General features: G+C 45.5%; 1 protein-coding gene across 4 annotated transcripts in view; it reads left to right on the top strand.

Annotated features, from left to right (window-relative positions):
- The first annotated feature begins 289 nt into the window (after positions 1 to 289).
- The window catches only part of bcor (BCL6 corepressor), a 38,625-nt gene continuing 17,187 nt past the window's right edge, over positions 290 to 21,727 (top strand). The window contains exons 1-8 of one of the 4 annotated variants that reach the window (XM_057325262.1): positions 290 to 1,421; positions 8,327 to 8,401; positions 9,077 to 12,049; positions 13,261 to 13,317; positions 13,717 to 13,924; positions 15,622 to 15,903; positions 16,983 to 17,372; positions 20,654 to 20,973. In XM_057325262.1, coding sequence (XP_057181245.1) covers positions 8,399 to 8,401; positions 9,077 to 12,049; positions 13,261 to 13,317; positions 13,717 to 13,924; positions 15,622 to 15,903; positions 16,983 to 17,372; positions 20,654 to 20,973 — 4,233 coding nt within the window. In that variant the 5' untranslated portion in view covers positions 290 to 1,421; positions 8,327 to 8,398. The remainder of the gene's footprint in view (positions 1,422 to 8,326; positions 8,402 to 9,076; positions 12,050 to 13,260; positions 13,318 to 13,716; positions 13,925 to 15,621; positions 15,904 to 16,982; positions 17,373 to 20,653; positions 20,974 to 21,727) is intronic. The other 3 variants (XM_057325261.1, XM_057325264.1, XM_057325263.1) reach the window with 3 other exon arrangements.

Below are 21,727 nucleotides of genomic sequence, written 5' to 3'. Positions count from 1 at the left end.
AATAAGAATAATTTGAGAATTTTCGCTCATCTTTGAAAAAAAAGTTTAAAGAACGTTTTTTTGCTCCATTTGCTTGAACATTTAATTCACCTAGTTTAGGGAAATCTTGTTTTTACGCATTTATATATTTTTCTGGAACCACCTCGTGTTTTATTGTTTCACTTATTTTTGTTTTATGTTTTATATTATGTTTTATATTTTTGTTATATTATATGTTTTTACGTTATAAATGAAAACAATAATCTTTAAAAAACATTTGGACAAATAAAATGCACAACATTTTCTCTAGCTTTATGCCTAAAACATCCCATAAATCCCCCCACACCATCCCTCCTTAAAATATTGGCCAAAATACAGTTTTGTGGTTTTCCAGAAGCCTCTCAGCTGCACTGCCGATTAATTTTGTTTACGGAGCCCGTGCGCTCTGCTGCGCGAAACGTTCCCCTCCCTCACTGCATTTTACACGGCGCGTCGAGTCGTGCGGAGGGAGCACAGCCTACTGGGTTTATGGTAATTGCGGTTGTTCCCCCGACTGGCCTTCTGGGTAGTGTGTGTGTGTGTGTGTGTGTGTGTGTGTGTGTGTGTGTGTGTGTGTGTGTGTGTGTGTGTGTGTGTGTGTGTGTGAGAGAGAGAGAGAGAGAGAGAGAGAGAGAGAGACGAATCGAGATCGAGGCAGCGCTCAGCTTTCATTCCCCGCCGCACGAGCTTACAGAGACACGCACACATAGAGCAGTCGTGAGAGCGCGCCGTGCGTTAGGGATATCGCATATCGGAACCGGGACAAACACTAGGCGAATTTTCCCGTGGACGCCAAAGTCTCGGTCCGTTTGGTAAAAGGTGAGAAAGGGGAATTCGCGCTGTGCTTTTGTCAGCCGGTGGTACTCAAACGTGCGTGTGAGGACCGGACCGCGTAAACACACACGCGCACACACATTGCTGTCGTTCTCTCGGCGTAGCTCGTTGTCTCGCCCGAGCCCAACATGGCGCTGCGAGGCGTCATTTAACAGACTGAGTTCAGTTCAACCGGAGCCACGGGGATTTTTCACCACCTGTGCGTTCACGCCATTCATGTCAGAGTCGGCGTCCTCTAGCCAACCAAGGGAATTACGTTTGAACTCCTCTCTATGGATGTATATGGATCCTCTACGTGTGCTTACAGTTTTTGTTGGAGTGGATATTCATATTCGGCAAGTCCGGAGACACTCTGAACTTCTGAAGGACTTTTTTTGAAAACAAAGACAAAACAAGGGTTACCAGATTAAGTTATTTATACGGTAATGCGGCTTTCAACAGGAGCAGCCGATCCTCTTTGTTTTAACGGGGATATTTGCATATCGCAAACATTACCCGTGCTCTTTAAAGAGTGAAAACTCTCCACTCTTTAGTTCAGAAAAGGAAAAGACAGACATCAATACATTCAGGTAAGGACATTTCAACATTGTACTATTGATGATTTCCATGCGTTATCTGCTTGTTTGTTCCGTTACATTGTCCGCTGTAGGCAAATGCGTGCGATCAGTTTCGTGCGGACCTTTGGAAAGCACGTCAGGGGTTCTTGTTTTTATCCAGGACTTTTTAAAACGTAAATGTCTTGATATTATGTTCCTCTCTGGGTGTGAGTTAAGCAATGACAGGATTTGCTTTTGCGAACAAGTTTTCAACATCTTTGTCTCGCGTGACTGGCATGTGTTGTTGCGACCGCGGCGATGTTCATGCGATCTCTCGCTGGTTTTCTTGTTGGTTTTAGATATTTGGGTGATGATATCGAGGCTTTCTGTGAAATGCTGCCCCATCTAAATGAGCTGATTTTCCATCTGTCCGCGGACTGTTTTCAGTTAACCATTCCCTTGGTTACGGGACTTTCCTTTTTTGTAGCTGACCTTTTTCGCCAGACGCGTTGCTTCACGTCGCCTATTCAAAGCGAAAACAAATCGTAGATTTGTGGAACTGTTGGTTTCTGTGAAATTCACGTGTGTTCATTTCTCGTATTGAGTAATACGACGCCGGAGAGCTTGCGGGCGAGCGCGCGCTCACGGTGGCGTAGACTTTTTTCCAAATGGGATACGCAGCGAGAGCCCTATTGATTCGCGAGCCTCGCCCTTTTGCATGTTATCTACCTTGTGAATATATTGAATACATAATTCCTAGTTCCTTTTCAAGCTCATAAAAACAAGACATGAAGGTGACCTCCAAACATATACGTGTTTGGAGGTCACCTCCATTTCTGTTTCTTTTTGTTAGCGACTGAAAGGAAATAGACGCCTTTTGACTCTTATTATAAAATGAAATAAAGCTTTGTTGTGGCATGCGTTGTCCAGGAGCGTCTTCAGGAAGACTGTTTTGCTTAAACTGTTTTGTTTTTTCTTAATACAAGTGTTGCTCGAGACACTTGACGACCTTCTTGCGCACGAAGTTGTTCGATGTCTGTCCGGGACGGAGGGGAAGTGACTTACACTGTATAATCTGTCACAGAGCCAGTTTAAGGACATGTCTTATCTTTTTGGACATTTTTTAACCTGTTAAGTTTTCTATTCTGCCGCGCTGTTTCACCCCACCCGGAAATTTTCACCCACTTTGTCACCGAGACCGTCGTGTCATTCTAACAGACAGAGTGGAGCGTTCACTCACCCTTAGGCTATCTTGAAATAAAAACAGCGTTTTGGTAAAGTGCCAGGATAGTGAGCGATAACCCCACAATAGCTGGTCTGAACAATTTTCATTATGTGTGATAGTGGGGAATACACCTAACCCCCAGATTGCCCAGCTGAGTGTGTCTCAGTGTTGCGCATAATTATCTCGGATAAACGACACTGAATGACTAATTAGTATTTATGAAAAGTCTTTACAGGCTAAAGTGGTTTGAGCTCACGAAGACTCTTAAGATATTGTTGCTCACGCTCTTGCTCAAAGTTAGGCCGCTCTAGTTACTAGTCTACTACTCCTGTAGTCAAACCTCTAGTTAATTTTTCACAGACGTCTCGCTATTCTGCGTAATTAAAGCGCCGTGGACGCTATAAATCAATCGTGCCAGAGCGCATATGAATGAACCCCGGTGGAAAGAGAACTCTCGAGCCATCCATATTTTTACAGGCTTGCCTAAACGTCTACCTCATATTTTTGGCTTCCAGGGTTTTGAATCACACAGTCAAGTTTCAAGTGCGTGACCAGTGAATCATTTTACTTTGTTACAAATCACACCAAATTCTCCAACCTTTACAGCTGCAATTTCTAGTTTTATAAAAGCACAAACAATCTGCTCAGTGGTTGTTGTCATGTGTTAAATTATTACATTTAAATTCAAATCTGTTCAATTTAATCAATGTTTTAGTCACGTGAAACGCACTTGGATTTCTAACGCACTTCTCAAGGCCTACGCGTGCGCATGGTGACTTAGTTTTGCTGTCAATATTATTTTATATATACTTTAAATATGTGTTTGGTGACGCAGGCTACCTGTTGTTGTAATTACAATGGCAGATCATTGTGTACACAATAAGTATTGAATAGCGCGGTGCATATACGTTTTTGCTTTCGTTGTGCGGCTTCTTGGTTGTTTTCCAGCGTTTATTTCGTGCACACCCCCGGCGCGACCCCCGGCTGCCGGGTGTGTTTATTTATAGCAGGCAGCTCAGCGTGAGCTCACGCCTGCACGGTCTCCTTACACACGGAGCCTGTCTGGAGACGGACCAGCCTATATTCCGATGTCAGCGTCAGATTTGAAAGAGAGAAAGTGCGACATGTCTGACCCGTATTGTAATGCTCTATACATACCCGCGGGTGTAAACCCAAGTCATGGCCTGAGTTAAACCGGTGCCACAGTTACCAGAATATTTTAAGTGATGATGTTGGCCATGAATGAGGCATGGGCAGATTTGTGATGCATTTGAGGTTACTGAAAGAGATCAAATAATAGGAAATTAAAGACCAGCCTAATATGGTCAATAGTTGAGATGGTTTTGGTGGTGTACTGTTGGAAAATGATATAGGAAAGAGAAGTGTTGTGTTTTGAATGGTGCTTAATGCGCACAAAAATACTGTGGCCACCCCCCAAATTCCACCCAGCCAAAAGCCAAACTCGCATATAAACACCTTCACCAAATCCATATATCTCAAAAGGTATCACCGAGCTGAAATTCTGGTGGAATTTCATTCTTTTCTTGAATCGCGTTGCCAGAGTTTGCTTTTGTCTTGGCATCTCATTCGCTTTTATTCGCCAGTGTTTAGTTCGTGAGCGCGGAGAGATGCGCCCGGATCTGTTTTCGTTGTTTGGCTCCCGCTGGAGACGTCACGGTTTGATTGAAGTTTCCTCCAGGTCCGAGCGGTCCCGCGGGACGACGCGCACTGAAACGGGAGAGCTCTTCTCTCCGCTTCACCGAGCTTTTGTGCCGCAGCAGGAACCCCGGCGCGCACGGATCGCTGCGTGCCCCCGGAGCGACGCCTACCCACGAATACATTGTTTGGTTTTGTTTGCGCTGTTTCTTTTTTCCCCACGTATTGAAAGCTGGGAATCTTAGTTGAAATGCACCTTATTCCGGTTTGGGACACACCTCGTCACTCTTGAACTTTGAAATTCTCTTTTGAACCAAAATGAGAACTTCTGTACTTTAAACAAAAATCTTTTGATTTTGTGTTTTGGCAAACCGTTTGTAACCTGTTGACGCATAAATTAATTAATTAATACTTAACACTAATAAAAAATAAACCACACACCTTGAACAAGTAGGCCTAATGGTTTATCATATTAGTTGTTTAAAAAATTCCGTCTGCATTCGCGTGTTGTTGCACATGCATGCATAAGAGAAGAACATAATGCGTCTCAAATAGGCCCATTAACACTTGTGCTACCAAGCCTAATGAGTGAAAACGGGGTCGACAGACAAGCTAATACCCCATTTGTCCCATCTCTTCCTGCACGAGCTAAAAACAACCTTTCTTTGGGTATCTAGAGCTAAACATCTCCAAGAACCCAGCTCGTATCGATTTCTACTATCACACAGAAAGGGAGAGAGAAAGAGGCTTGGCGAGATTCAGCGCTATAGTCTCTAGAGTGCACGCGAGCAACCCACCATTTTACAGCAGCGCATGAGGCAGACTGGGAGGTGAGAGAGAGAGAGAGAGAGAGAGAGAGAGAGACAGAAAGAGAATGGCTGCGGGGGCCGCACGCGGAATGCGAGCGCTGCCAGCGCGTGGGGCAGTTCGTATCGTCTCTCGCAGCTGAATGTCTGCAGGCAAATAAACTCTTTTGTACAAGTTACGTCTAAAACGTACGCGCCCTGTTTCGTTGCGTTCATTTTTCCATAACGGGCCAGCCGATGCACGAGCGCATATAACACACAAAAAAGTTTTGTTTGTTATTCCGGACTTTAAATTATGCGTATCGGACTGTTGGGCTAAAAAAGCCCATTGAGTTCTCTCTCAAGGTTGAATGAAAAGGTGTGCTTTAGATTTAACGATGCTGTCAGTCTGCCTTAGTTAAAGGTATAGGCCGTTTTTCAGACTAAGAAACGTTTATTGGATACATTTTGGAAAAAGCCATGACTTTTAGAAAGGTCCGCAAAATATCTAATAAAATGTTACTAAATAGTTTAGTTCATTTGTATATGCGTTTTTTAACAAGAAGAGTAGTAGTTTTTGTTCATGTAATGGTCTTTGTTTATCTCTATTTATCGCGTATTAACATGTTAAATTCCGAAATGAAATGATATTCATAAGCTTTTATATATTTAGGCCTAACAAATAGACACTTTTAATATGTCGCGCTTTTTGGTTCTTTAATGACTGTGTTTTTATATTGTGCTGGAGCTGTATTATAAAGGATATAAGCATATATAGCATAGTGATTATAGCATTTTGCGCATGAGCGTTTGTTTTGAATATCCTTTGTTTTTGTGTTAATCTCACCCAAAATGTTTTCTACATCATTTGCCTTCCTTTCTTGTGCTATCGGATATTATAAAACATTCTACTGCCACTTTAGGAGCTGTAGAAAGTCTCGGCGAGGCGGACGATGGACTTGGCGATCTGCCACAGTTAAAAGGCTGTGGTGGGGCACCGGGAGCTTTTACGTCGAGATCTCAGCGGCCTTTCTTTCTCCACACAGGAGTCCTTACTGCAAAACCTCACACCCCAGGAACTAAACATTTCACGCTCTCTCCGCGCGCTTTACGTCTCGTGTTCTTCTGTCAACACTGACCCGAAGCGGCGGCTTTCACTCCTGGTCGTGCCCTTGGCGTCTCCTTGTCACGCTGTCACATTCTGTACGCAGCATTCTTTTTTCTTTTAATTCTTTTAATTTTATGCGTTAGCTAGGCCTATGCTCTACTAGCTTCGGCGTGCGCTGCGCATTACGCGCAGCAAAATTAAGGGATTGTTTCCTTAAGTACCTCGATAAAGTTAAAGCTAAACCAATTCTGCTCTTGTTATAAGCACAGTTTAATGTTTTCTGTTTTATATTTTTATTAAGCGTTGGTTTATGTACTGATGTCTCAGTCTTTGTACAATGCGTCATCAGTCTTGCGCCATAACAGCGTTGCGTTTTGAAGAAGGAAACGGCTTTTCAAAACCCGTTCCGTTCAGTTGCGCTACGTCTGGCTTTCGTGAACGCAAGAATGCCCCCCCATGTTAACGTCCCCAGAGGGGGGACCTGTCCTTCTGGGTATTTTGGAAGCCAGTGTAATTAGAAACAAAGTCAAAACGCCGCACATAACCCCGGTTTCGTGTCGTCTCACCTGCATTAAACGGCAGACAAAGCGCCCGGCGCGCTTGGTTTGTGATTGATGTCTTTGAGAGCGGAGGTTTCTTTCCTCCGTGGGGGGTGAGTAGCCTTCTTACCGAAGCGCCCCTCAAATGCATAATGTCCGCGCCCCCGCTGGCTCAATGAAAGAGCGGGTCACAGAGGGGACGGAAAATGAGAGTACAGAGAACGTGACTGAATGGCTGAAGCGAGAGGGTTTCTGGTGCGCTCGCCACGGCAGAGTCGGACTCGGATTAGCATTTGAGATCATGGCAGACCGGGGGAAGGGAGGCACACGTTTCGGGAACGGGAAAAAAAATTTTTTAGCTACGGGCAATTTTATGTCCCGGGGAAAACTAGAAATCTGTTTTCACTATTCATTCGTCTTTTTTTTGCTGCGTTTTAGAGACCTTCAAAGTGTAAAATCGAAACATATTTATTGTTTACAGTGTATGCGGTGTAAAGTACTGTGTTATGAAAATCATGTTTGATTATATTTTGTAAAGTTTGATTATTATGCCAAATGTGTGAAAGTCTGACAGAAAGTAACTATATTTAGGGATTTTTAATTCAAAAATGAAAATATCGAATAATTAAATCGTTTGTATATGACTTTATTCGGCAGCACATAAAATAAGATATTTTGAAGAATGTTGATAACCAGACAACATTGGCACCCATTGACTTCCATTGTATATACAGACATTTTCCAAAATATCATCTTTTGTTTTCCTCATGAAAAGTCATATACAGGTTCTGAATGACATGAGGATGAACAAATTGTAATTTCTTTTTTTGGGGGTGAGCTGTAAATGTGCATATGCTTAACATACATAAAACCCAGCGTTATTTTTGTCATGGAACCCCTCCTGTTTGCATAAATGCAGGTGCTTTGTGATGAATTTTGATTTTATAAATCTCTTTTGTTTATGCATTGAATCTGTTTTGCGACAGGTTGCTATGGAAGTGACGCATGCACATCTGTGTGTGTGTGTGTAGGCTGGTTTGATTGATGACAGAGGGCAAACTGCATCACTCCCTCAATGGCAGCAACTGTGGCCACGTCTCTAGATAAGCTCCGGGGCTGCGTTATTGAAATCTGGGGTCTGTAGAGCCATCAATAACAGAGGCGCGGCTCGCCTACCCAACAGCGCTCTGCTGTTATGTCTTGCCAAGCCGTGAGGCTGGGCGGCAGTATTTGAGGAGAGGGGGGAGGCGGGTTTGATTGCTGCTTTCTCCTCTGTAATGATGAAACCCCCCTCACTCCCTCCCCTTGCTTTGCTTTATACGACTATGGAACGCAGAGGGATTCCTTATCAGAGCCCTCGCTTTGAGATAACAAGGCACGTGGCCCTATGACGTTCTTTGAGACCAAAGCATGTTGAGGTGGAGAAACTTCCCTGAGGCTTAACCGCGAAGAGCCAGGGCGTTTCACATGTCCTCTTTCTCCACTTGCATTATGCTAGTTTCTCTGCTCTGTGATTTTTTTCCCCTAGTCATCTTTGTTTATCTTGAAGTGAAAACAGCACTTTTATCTCGAAAATAAATGTCTTTTTCTTAAGAGTTGAAAACCATTTTTTTTCCCCCGCACAGATTATTCTTGAGATGCTGAAGACCAGAGAATCTGTTGAGAACTAACAGAGAAATAGAGTCCTCATTCAAAGCATGGTAAGCATCTTGCACACTTTACACAGACACACCATATATTTTCCTAAAATAAAAGCTGCCAAGTAATGTATGTATATATGAACTTTTTTAAATACAAGTTTACAGATGTACTCTTTCTGAATGCACAAGGCAGAACTGGCATAATTTAACTCTCAGGTATCTCCCATGTATGATGGAAAGAGGGATCTATGCTGTCTGCCTGACTGCTCTGAAAGCATACATTAAAACTCCCTGGGGCTGACATTTAAGAATGATCTCCGCATTCCCCTGTTGTGACCTTGACTAGTCCAATGCGTTGTGACGTACTGTTAGTTTTTTTTAAGGTGATGAGAAAATCACCTGAGAAAAATGTGAATGAACCACGTTGAGATTAGACAATGTTTTTTATTTGCTTTTAATATAAAAATGAAATGTGTGTGACGTGACCCCTTGATATTTTATTACATTTTTTTGGTTGCCACATTATTTACTTTCTAATTTCAGTGATTAATTCTGCCCTCGCGTTTAGTGAAAGTTGAATCTTATCTCTAGATAAAGATTGGATGGATCGTACCTGTTGTTAATCTAGATTTCCCTTTTGTTCTGCCTGTTGTGTGGGCCTTATTGCTGCTTGTTTGATGTCTTTTTTACCCTCCCTTCACCCCACCATGACCATTTTGTGCTCTTTTGTCTAAGGTGGATGCGAGCACAGCCTACAGAATGAACCCTCTCAGTGCGCTCGGCATCGATCGGACCAGCCTGATGCGGGAAAGTCTCCGTGTTCATGGAGGAATGGTTTATCCGACAGGAATCCGGACCCTACCAACAGAAAAGGGCTTTGTTGGTGACCGAATTCCAGACCTGCTCTACAAACCAGATATGTCTCTCGACACTAGAAAGACCTCAAACAGTTACGTTGGACTTTATAAGACATCCCCTCCGGGGATTCAGAAGACGCTTGTTATGCCTGGGACGGGTGCAGATGCTTTAGGGTTGGACAGATGCATCATACAAGCAGACAAAGCTCCCGAACTAAGCCTGAATGGTGGTAGCTATCTGCGGGTTCCCTGGATGAATCCCTATCATGAAGCTGCAATGTACCCTTTCATAGACTCCAGTAAATATGCTGCTTTAAACATGTATAAAGCATCAATCTTGTCACAACAGCCACCTTACCTTCCTCAGCATCTGGCATACCAGTCTCTATGTGCAGGTGCAGGAGGAAGTGCAGCTGGTGCCGAGCGCTTATTCTACATGCCTCCCTATCCTCCTACACCCATATCTTCACCCCTCGCCCCTCCTCTCAGGATCCCCACCGCCACTGTCGCCCCTACAGCACTGTCACCGATGATGCACCACCAGGACAAATCCATGCAGAGCATGGGCCCACGGATTCACCACGAGCCCTCTGCATTTGGGCAACAGAACATACATCAGCAGACCCAGGCTCACCACCAGTCATCTAGTGACCGGCAGCACAACAGCAGTGGAAACAGTGCCAGCCACAGCAAATCCAACCGGACCCCATCCAGCAAAAACACGAGCAGTACTAGCAGTAATGTAAGCTGCAGTAGCAGTGTTGGAGTTAGCAGCAACTCCAGTTCCATATCAGTAGACACAATGCAACCTCCCCGTCCAACACCACGCCCCCCTCAGCCATCTGCAGCTCCACCCCCTCCACCTCTTGTGGACAGCACTGTTGAGTTTCAAAAGCCTGTTTACAGGAGTCCTTCCTCATCTTCCTCATCCTCTCCATCAGTTGCTCACCCTACGTACATTACCAACATTTCCCAGGAGCTACGCTCCCCAATTCGGCCCGTTACCCAGAAACCTAAAGCCAAAGAGGAGTCGACCAGAGGTACAGGAAATGAAAGAAAAGGCAGCAGCTCACCTGTTAAGATCTCTTCTGAGAAACCACCTGAAAAACACGGCCCTGTTACCAAAGACCCAGCAGATAAGCCTTTAGACCTATCTGCTAAAATCATGGACTTTGAAGGACCTCCCAATGGATATCAATCCAAATTAGAGGCCTTAGCTAAACTTGGTTATTCCCCCACCTCTCGTTATGGGCTTCCCCCAAACAGGGAGCTTTTGAAAGAAACTCTTTCTCCGTCATCCTCTGCCGTTAGCACTTCTAAAACTCCAGAAAGACCTGAGATAATTAGCACTTTGTCATCTTCATGGGTGGTGCCAAGTCCTACCCAGACAGTCAACTCTGAGGCTATTCAAAGCAAAGGCTCCAATATCATAAAGAACAAGAATCTTGAGCATGTAGTGCCACAGTCAAGAAGTTCCTCTTGTCCCAGAATTGATGACCAAAACAATGTCTCAGTCCCAAATTCTGCCCCTGTTGTCATAACTACAACATCTCGGCCATCATCTGCCTCACCGTCCCCCAAGGTGAATGGTGAATGGACAAAGTCAATTCCCACCCCACCAGAAAAGACTCCAACTAATAACCATGGTCACCCCTCAGCTACAAAGCCCTCAAAAACACAAAAAAAAACTGAAATGCCTGAAATTGGCTTCAAGCACCAGCAGTCACATTTAGAGAACGGACATGCACCAAGCCACCTCTACATGACTCATGGTGAAACATATCTTCCTCCCAGCTTAGCATATACTAGCAGATATCTTTCATATCCAGTACCTGAGAGTCTGTCTCTCCCTCACTTGCAGTTGCCTGGAAAAGGGCCAGTGTACCCTCACCCGGGTTTTCTCGGCACTAACAGTCTGTATTCAGCACGTTTGCCACCCAAACACGGTCTCCCTTACGGAATCCCACCTAGCCATGGAGAGTATCTGACCTACCACGACTCACAAGAGATGGTTCACCCACTAATGTCTCCCCACCTGCCCTTGGACCACAAAGTTTCTGAGCGTCTAGAACTGAGACACAGGCCTTTGGAAAAGCCTTGGCACCACGACGAGCCTCCATATAAGCGCCAGAGCATCGCAGAGACCGAAATGGGTTACAAATCTGAGAGGCAAGAATTTCACAGCTCTAGGACTCCGAGCAAGCATCACATAGTGAATAAGGAGGAGATTGTCTGCATTGACCTGGTCCACGATGACACAGATGGCAGTCCAGAGCCAGACAAACATAGTGTCACTGATGCCAAAAGCAAAGAGCCAGCTAAGCCAGTCGGCAGTGGGACTGGGAAGGAGAGTGGCAGTAATTCTGAAGGTAAGGAGCCAGAGCTCATGCAGATCTTGCGTTCCGGCCAGCCCGCCATATCCAGGCCAGCTGAGTCAGAGTGGCAGCCAGAGGTATGCAGTTCACCTCGGCCTCAGACGCAGGCTGACTCCCCTGTGCATAGCCAGGGTGAGGAGAGCTCATCTGAGCATAGCCCACTACCAGACATGTTGGAGGAGCAGACGTTGCGGTGTGCCAGAACATCAGGCGAAAGGGCTCGGGCCGATGGAGCAGAATTCAAAGTTGATCGGCACCATGCTAATCGACAATATGTGGATGTGGGCAAGGATAGGGCAGACGACGAGTCCCATGAGGACGAGGAAGAAGAACATGGATTGTCTAAAAACAAGAGATCCAGCCTGGCCAAGAGAATAGCCAACTCATCAGGCTACGTTGGCGACCGCTTCAAATGCGTCACAACCGAGCTGTATGCGGACTCTAGCAAACTGAGCCGGGAACAGCGAGCGCTGCAGGTGAGTTGCACACTCCTTGTACATTTGTTAGAATGAATAGGAAAGTTTGTGCAATTTTGGACCATTTCACACTTCATTGTATTTCACACAACATTGTTTAAGACTCATTCAGGAATCTTAAGTAGAAGTTAGAGGGCTATAATTTAAACACCTCTTGTAGAATCTTCACCGACTAGTTACTGTCATTGCATTTGACACAGTTCCCTGCAATCCGCTTTACATTTCCGGCTTTAGGCGAGCACTTGCATCCTACTTTGCTCGGTCATCATGAACGCCTCTCTAATTACGATTCTCTCTAACCCACCCACCCACCCTCTCCTGCTCTCTCTTTTTCTATCCTTTCTTGCTCCCCTACTGTGAATCTGTCAAGCAGGCTCTAGTGTCACAGTTAGCGTGAGAGAATGTGTGTTTGTGTTAGAACACACCCTTGAGTGTGTGGTTCAGTTAGCAGCTGAAAGGGTTAACACAGCTTGCCGTCTGTGGCCGCTCTGCCCAGTCGTGCGGAAGCTCAGCTGCCGAGTGTTTGTGTGTGCGCGTGCATGCCGTGCCCTAGCTAGCACGTAATGCTGCAGGCAACTGTTAACCTCCCGGTGAGCCCTGGAGACTGGTGTGTGTGTGTGTTTGTGTCAGGAAAAAAATGTGCGGGTCATACTCAAACATAACCACACACCCTCTTCTACAAGCTGCTTCTTGTGCTCTGTTTCTCTCTTGACGCACATACACACTCAAACACTCCCCCAATAGCCATGTGAGTGGTGGCAGTCCTCCCAGCTTAAGTGAAATCCGTCCCGTTTTCTCCTGATGGGGAAGATTAAAACTTACCAGCAGCATAGAGCTCGCCGAATGGCAGAGTCATTAGTGCACAAACACAGTGTGCGAGGACAGAGACGGAGAGGCTGACGGAGGACAATCGCCCCATTTCAGATTCCCCGCATGATTCAAAAAGTCCCTTTGTATAAGCCCAGTTTTGTCTGCACATTTTCACATATCCCACAATAATTTTTTGTCCATTTACACAACAGCTTCCAAAACTTTATCATTATGAAATGTCTTGAATTTCACCATGTTTTTATAAATAAGAATTAGTCTCTTGCTTGTAATGCTTTGTAATGTGTAGTTCCGTAACAGGGTAAGTTGATGTTTGTGTTAAATTTGTGAACATTTGAATTCAAATCATTGAAAAAGATATTGAGCCCCATTCTGATTGATAGATGGAAGGATTATCACAAGAGGACAGTAATTTAAGTCAACCAGCTGCGTTCTGGGAGGTCAGTTCATTTTATTTTTAAATTCCTAAACCGTCAAAATGAGTAACTCTTGGTTTTGCTCCCACAGGCAGTTGTGAAGTCTATGTCCCTTTTTTTACTTTCATCCCTTTTCAGGGGCACTGAAAATTGCATGGTCAAATTTTAGGAAATCACTTGACATGACTTATCTCAGTTAGTTTGATTTTGGTTTTTGGTATGCGCCTGCTGCATATACTCTGCATATGATGCGCTTCAGCTCCTGTTCAACTTTCGCTACAGATTTATTTTGTGCCAGTTTTATGCATTTTTTCCTCTGTGATGTACCCTAGCGCACGAGAGACAAGCTTTACAGCTGGTGCTCGTAACACTGGGTCTGGTTTCACGATTGTGCTATGTGTGTGTGTGTCTTTGTGCCTGTAGCGTGCGATGATCCGTTTCTCGGAGCTGGAGCTGAAGGAAAAGGAGGGGTGCGTGTCGTCTGCGGTGCCCGGACCGGGGAGAGATCGGGAGCGAGAAAGGGAGTTGGCAGAGAGCCAGCTCGGAGAGGGAGACTGGGAACGGAGCCAGCCGAGCTCCAGGCCCTCCGCAGCCCTTTCAGTCCTCTCCGATCACACGGAGCAGCACAACGGTAAGATGCGCGCACATGCATACACGCGTGCGCGTGTCTTCTACTCCTGAACTCCTTTACATTTCTATCTCAGACTCTTTTTTTTTGTAGCATCTGTGTTGTGTGCCATCTAACTTTCATCTCCATGGCATGCTATTTTCTGTTGTCCTATCTCCTGCAATCTTCCACATGCATACCATTCTCTCTTCAACCCCCAGCACACTTCCTCTCCACGTCACTAGGGACGGTCCCTGCACTGGGGCACTCCATCTACAAGCGCTAAACCACGGAAACAGCGTGGTAAACATGGCTTCCGCCACCGCCACCCTCAAACAGGCGTCACTTACATAAATAAGCACACTCTCTGCTTCTTTCTCTCCGTCTCTCCCTCACCCTCTCTTTCTTGGCCGTTTTGACTCATGTTTTTTCCACTTGAGCTCTGCTAATGGCCTATTGCCATCAGATTTCCAAATCAACACTTTGCTGCTATGTGACCTTGCTTTCCCTGGCGGCTTTCACAGAGGCAAGGCGTTTCCTGTGCATGTGGGTCAAAATGTGTGTGCGATTGCATGTGCGTCAGCCACACGGACAGTTAACAGCTCTCTGGATTACGTAAACAGAGCAGATCGGCAGTTTCTACGATGCTCAGTGGGCAAATAAAGTGGGGGGGAAATGGTTAAAAGAAACTTCCAGGGAAGATTTTGCAAGGGCCTCGAGCTGTGGAAGTTCATCACGCCTGTCAGATCCCATCGCTTTCAAAAGTCAATATAATTCACCTAATTGATTTAAGCGTTGATAATTTAACGTTGTCTACCTTTTCTCGCTCAATGTTATGTTCTCTCTGTCCTTCAGTATATCCCTCTCGCTCTCCCGAACAATGTTACCATGGAAATGCGCTTTAGCCCAGAGTTGCTATGGTGCAGACGTTGCCATCAATTATGGGATGCATGTGGTGTTAGTCACATGCTTTTTGTGCGTGTCAGCGTTAGCCCGAGCCAGGGCAGGGCAGACTGCATTCTTGCCCGGGCCAGTATGAGGGTAGTTCTGTTTGGCATCCACAGAGTGTTAATTAAAGCTGTTATGTACAAGTATCTGCTTTTGTGGTAGATGCATTTTTGTAAAGACGATAGTCATTGGACATTTGGCGTACGTGTGTCTTATGATATTTGAGGCAGCTTTATAAGTAGCATGCTTTTTTGCGTGCTTGCGTGGCGTTATATATGGTGAGAGTGCTTGTGTTATGTCTGTTTGAGTAGCGGGCGAGCTCCCAGCGCCTGTCTTTGATCTGCGCTCCTGCTCTCAAGTCTGCCGGGAGACATTCTCAAGGAGCGCTTTTCACTGCCACACACACAGAACGGGAGAAAGGGGAGGGGGCGGTTAGCGGAGACTCGGGTTGCCGCTTGCAATCTTGGCACGAATGTTTCGGCCTAATTTAAGCTCGCGGAGAGAGCGAGCAAGCCGTCCCTGTTTGCCGTCTGGCTCTCTGTGTAGGAAGGGCGTGGTGGAGTTAGCACAAACACGCAAGTGTCCAGGGTAGGGGTTTGTTTTTCTCAAGCTCTTTCCTGTCTCTCTGTCTCACTCTCCCTGTGATCCAGTGGCCTTGTTTTCTACCGGCCTCTAGTGCTCCTTTGAACTTGCATTCTGTGCCGTTGAAAGGGCCTTTCTTCACAAAGCCATGACGTAAAGTGTTTGACTAACACGTCTGTGTGTCTGTGCAGGTGTGACGCCCACGTGTGCAAACAACAGAGTTCCCGTGCTCCAGCGGTGCGGCTTGCCTGCCGACGTCTCGCAGTCCCATCGAGTGGAAGAGAAGAGAGCGAGGGATGTGAAGGGGGAGGAGGAGGGGTCTGTTGGCACGGCGACGAGCAGGAAACGTGCACTTGGTTTGGAGCTGAGCCAAGGCCACCCTGATTGCACGCGCGCCGCAGAGGAGGGAGAGAGACGGTCGAGAGAAGAGGACGATAACTGTACCGCAGCAAAGAGGGCAAGACTGATTTCAGGTAGATGTTTGAGCTGTCTATCTCTTCTCCTCGTCATGGTGTCTGTACTGTTTTTTCCACCTTTTAATCCCATTTCATTTTACGATGAAACTACTAAATGATTAGTTGGGATGACGCCGGAATGACGAAGAGGCCTTTTACAATTAGGCTAATTTTGGGTTTGTCTGACCTCAATAAGAAAGGCGTTTACATTAGACGCATTCTAGCGTTCAACAACTGTTTTCTCATCTTTCCTGCTCCCTTGCACGCCTCATTTTATTTCCCTTCCCTCTCTCTCCGGCTTTGATCCATTCACTGGCCTTCTTGATTTGTTGTTATTGCCGTCACATGGTCCAAATAAACACAACTGCCGGGCGTTCTCTGGCCGCCTTTCTCTTTGCTCTCCGCCTAAAGGGCGTTTTTTGGGATCAAAACAGCCTTTGTATAATTTCACATCATTTAAACGTGTTCCAAAATGCAGCGTTTGCCAGCAGAATGTTTGCGTCTGTGTAATGGTGTCTGTTGCACTGCATTAGTTTAAAAGCCATGAAACTCATGGTTGTTTGTTTTCTTGGAGAGAACAATGCTCATAACGGTAAATACTGATCTGAGTGTGCCACCCTTAAGCTGAAACAGACACCCTCATACAAATACATACGTTCTGAATTACATTTTTGCATAAGACACAGTCATTAATAAAAGTAATTTGACTGTCTTTATATATGCAGTTCACAACCTATATATGACTCTTTCTTCTGTAGAAGACATACAAAGATATTTTGAGACGTCTCAGTGGTTTTGTGTCCATACAATGGAAGTCAATGGGGGTCAATGTTGTTTGGTTAGCAACCCTCTTCAAAATATCTTCTTTTGTCTTCTGCAGGTTTGAAATGACATGAGTCGACATGGGCAGACTATTCTTTTAACTGTCATATAATTCAGACCTTCCATTTAATGAAATCCGAGCACAATTGGTCACCGGAGACTCTTTTGAAAGGCATGTTAATACTACATGGCGTCTGTCCCGACTGACCACTTGTGATCAGATATCTCGAGACGGATGCAAGGCATAACCTCTTGTCTTGTATCTCCCTCCGCAGACGCGTGGCCGCAGCCCTCCGAGCAGGAAGTCAAGAATCTGAAGGTGTGTATCGAGCTGACAGGTCTTCGGCTGAGTAAACCCCGCCACCTCCATAATCTCCAGGATCTGTGGGATAGACAGGGACAGATTAACCATGACAGGCCTCAATTCGGAGCTCCCAACCCAGGATTCCCTCTCACATCCAAAGCCTCTCTTCCACCGTTGCAAAGCAGCAGGAGGGAAAAGGTCGACCCCTGCCCCCCAGAGATCCAGAGAGTCGCACCCGGTGCCCCTGCCGTAGATCGAAAGATCAAGACAAACGGATTGGAAGAGAAGGCGGTGAAGAGGAAAGGAGAGCCGGAAAGAGGATGGACTAAGGAGCAGCTGGAAAATGCAGAATCTGACACGGGTACGTCCTCGCTTTTTCACCTCATTTAAATGCCAGTATTTGCTAGTTTGTCTGTGGAGAACGGTGCAACGATGCACAATGGGTGAAATGTTGAGAGTCTGTCGGAAAAGATCTTTAGAGGACGTTTGTGTCAGCTGGACCTTGGACTTCAGACGGTGAGAGAGCCGTGGTGTAAATTGGTTTTGTCATCTGTTATCCTGTTTTATCTGAAGGTTTCCCAATTTATCTGTCTAGCTCTTGAACCCAAACTGTTCGAAAATACATTTGAAAAATCACAAACTTCACCTACGAAGGGCAGGTCTAGGTCTGTAAAGGGTACTCTAAGCAAAGAGCGTCTCGTTTATTTATGCAGGGCAAAGAAAGACCCAGAAGGGGGGAATCGAGCCGAGAGACACGACCGGCGTGCAGATCAGCGAGAACAAAAGAGACATACAGCGAGAGAGGGAGCGAAAGCCTGTTAAAAAGGAGAGGGAAAGGGTGGAACGGAGGAGCGAAAGATAGCAGAAAGAGATGAAGAGGGGATACGGAGCGCCGAGGGTAGAGCTGAGGTGAAAGATGAGAGCGAGGAGTGAAAAACAGCGGGGAAAGGCAGATTAGAGGAAAGCGGAGCACGTCGCCCGTGTCTGCGGCTTTAGGATCGCAATAATGATTCTTGTTGATTGACAGGCACACGCGCTCTCGCACGCACACGCTTAGACGCTCGCTTCCTTCTTGGTATAAAAGCATCGGCGAGAAAGTGCATGCCACAGAGTAATGAGCCATGAGATTCCAAACTGTTCAAATAGCAACGTGAGTGTGTGTGTGTGTGTGTGTGTGTGTAGCTGCCCGTCAGTATCTTGGCTGCTGGATATTGTGCTGGCGTTCTGTCAGGAGGATTAGAGAGCAGCAAGACGAGAGACGAGACTCTTTATCTCTCTCTCAATCCCTCAGTCGGGTGTGTGTGTTAGAGAAGTTCAAAACGGCGCGTTTTAAAAATGGACGGGTTTGGTGGGTTGCGTCAAGAGCTGGTTGACTAATTGTTCTGGTCTAATTGAGCAGGTTTGGGTTTCAGCTTTTGACGTGATGTTTACATGACACGTTCTTGCATTCAAAGGGATGGGGTGCATTAGAGTGGAACCGGATGCAGGGGTCTCCAGATGAGTCTTATAAAACTTGAGCTATTTTAATCCCTGTTATTTAAATGACTGTTTCTTCTGTGTAGCACAAAAGAATTGAGAATTGTCTTTCTTTTGTGTTCATACTATGGAAGTCAATGGGGATCAATGTTATTTGGTTACCGACATTTTTTTAAATATTTTTGTTTGTGTTCTGCAGAAGAAAGAAAGTCATACAGTAAAACAACAATCCAGGCAACCTGCACGACCCGTCACTAGCATAACTACTATGTGCTATACATGTTTATCTTTGTTTCACTCTGTGGTTTGCTGGTTTATGCATTATGGTGTGTGCGTATGTGTACGCGTGCCCAGTTGCGTGCTAATGGGAGGCTAATATCCCCCAGATGTCCCTGTCAAAATCCGTCTCCCGCTACACACGCGCGCCCCTCGCACTTCTGCGCAGGGAATTCATACATACGCAGAATAATTTGCGTAGTCTGGGATAAGGCGTGAGAGAAGACACGCATACTGCCGAATCAAAACTCTCCGCCGTAAAGCCCCAGGGGGTGTGTGTCTGTTTAGTACGCTGGTTTTGTTCTGTTGATTTTAAAAGCTTTAAGGTCTTTGCATCCCTTGTGCTAATTGAGTGTTCCTCTTCGGCTAGAGAACACACACACTTGGGTGTATGTCTGTGTGTGTGTAGGGGGGGTGGTAGGTGTGGTGAATCTGGTCTCAAGAGTCTCGGGGTAGGACTTTAATTAGCCTGTTGAAGGAGAGAAGCACTTTACGTAGACTGGAACGGTTTGCCTATGGGGACGTGTTCTCGCTCGCGCACACACATGCTGGACGGTGCACGGTTGGTGGTCTGTGTGTTAAATGTTTTCGGTAAGGTTCTCATTCTCAGGTGTGTGACAGAACCGCATGTGCAGGTTCTACCCATTTTACGGCTGTTTATGTCAATCATTGATGTCTGTAGTATTGGCCAATATAACAAATTAACAACAGCAAATGAACAGCACAAAATTAGTGCTAAGTTTCGAATGCAACTTTTAACTATATTGTAAAATTTTAACTATATTTGAACATATAATATATGATTATTGGTTTTAATTGAAAGTAAAATTATGACGTTTGTAAAACTTAAACGTATTTTATAAAATATTCTTCAAGTACACAAAACATTTGAAAGCAGAACATTTTTAATTGTGAAATATCTTTCAGTCAATAAATCTGTGTTTTTCATATTGGTTTTGCGTGTTTTTGATTCGTTCTCCTGACGTCCTCTGTTCGCGTGTGAGAGATTTCCTCCACGCGATGCAATCTGCGTGCGCGCGAGTGTGTGTGTGTGTGTGTGTGTGTGCGTGCGACGGAACAGGGGATATGATGAATAATGGAACAGATGTGGAGCGTGCTCTGTTTCAGCCTAACTCTCTCTCTCTCTCTCTCTCTCAGCCTTGTGCTTACCCTTTTATTGTCTGGCTCTCTCACCGCTGCGCTCTTCTCTCTATTCTACACTTTTTTTAACTCTCATCTTGCGTTCTTGTTGCTTTATCACATTGGTCTTGTGATGTGAAACGACAAGCAGGCGAAACAGAGGATGCATCGATGTTTGTGCATTCTCTCCATCTCCTCTGTCCGTCCTTCAAAACAAGGCGGTCTGTCTACTGTTGTCCGTTCTGCCGCTGTCTGTCTGATTTACCTAACAAGACCTTCAAGAGGCTTCTGTTGGTTTGATCTGTGTGTGTTGCTCACAATGAGCTCTCCTGCAAACATGAGAATGTAATGCCGCCATCCATGTTTTGTGCCATTAAAGGTTATTTTGTTTTCTCTTCAATTATATTTGAATGATGTACTGCATATGTGCACTTTGCGAGATTTATTTTTTTGAAAATATTTACATTACTGATTCTGTAGAATCTGCGGCCAAATAATTCTGGAAAAAGTCTTTTCATTTATGTTTATTAACTTTTGCTCAAATTATCTTTTGTTTTGTATTTAATTTTTTAAGCTTTTATCGTTGAATAAGAGTGTTTGGCAAACATTTCCCTACAATGATGCCACACTTAAAAAAATGCTGTGTTGTTTCCATCCATGTTTCGGTGAAATATGGACTAACCCAACTACTGGTTTAAATTAACCAAAAAAATATAAATATTTGAAATAATTTCTATTTTTTCCCTCTAGCCATTCCTGTCCTCTCCGACGGCTTCAGTGGAGATGCCTCCATACGTAAATTTTCCTCCCCACCTCAGTCACATTTCTCGGACAAGCGACAGCGGTTCAAGGAGCATCGCAAGTCCACCGGTTCCTCTTCGCCTTCCCAAGACTCTGATGGCACCTTTCCGTCTCGCTTGCGACGCCACGGCGACCCTGAAAAGCCAAAGGGCAAGCGGCAATGCAAAACCAAGCACATCGGCCTGCAGGAGCGCAGGATGCTGTTGCAGTCCACCAATGAGGACTGCCCTGAACTCAGCCCCGAACTCAGCCCCGCCCACCAACACAAGGTAAGAGTGTGACATCACAGTTCAGGGTAGTCGCTAGTGTGTGTCTTGGGGTCCGTGCTTATTGCCAGTCAACATTGTCAGAATTCGCCACAAGGCTCAAGTGATTGGCTTTAAATGTTTAATTAAAGTTGTTGAAGGTCACATACTTGGGGGAGACCACCATAGAGATGTATGGAAAGATAATGGATAGATCTGGCATAATAATTCAAGGTCACCGCTGTTTGGTTCCACGCTCGAGAATGTCCGGTCTTCGTCAGTGCGTGATGCAAACCGCTGTGCTCTTTGCTTTGGCCCGCAACCAGGCGTTCTCCCCGGGCTCAGCGAGGAACCGTTTAAAAACGTGTCTCCAATCACAACAATGTTAATCATCCCAATTAGGAAAGCGCCGCGGCTCTCTGGGATAGCTCAGCGCTGACGGAAGGGGGGGGGGTCGCAGCGTGTGTGTTTAGAGTGCGGTTGCTTTGACCTCCTTGCGCTGAAAGGCAGATTCCCAGCGGAGAGGCAGGAATGGGGGTGGGGTGAAGTGAAGGCCGGGTCAGAATTCCGAACTCTCCCTCTCCGTCAAGGAAAACTATTCCCTCAGCGAACACGCTGTGCATTCTTTAAATAACACCCAGTTCTCCCTGTTGCCGAGTCGCACGCAGATGCAGCACACATGCGCTGCGTTCTGCATGTCGATTTGACATTTCAATGGTACACTTTGGGTTAGTCTGCTAGTCCAGTTGGCTTTTCAAGAAAGTCGACGGTATATCCC

This window comes from Triplophysa rosa, linkage group LG25 (assembly GCF_024868665.1).
Source record: "Triplophysa rosa linkage group LG25, Trosa_1v2, whole genome shotgun sequence".
Lineage (NCBI taxonomy): Eukaryota > Metazoa > Chordata > Actinopteri > Cypriniformes > Nemacheilidae > Triplophysa > Triplophysa rosa.
This window is presented reverse-complemented; position numbering and strand designations above follow the sequence as displayed.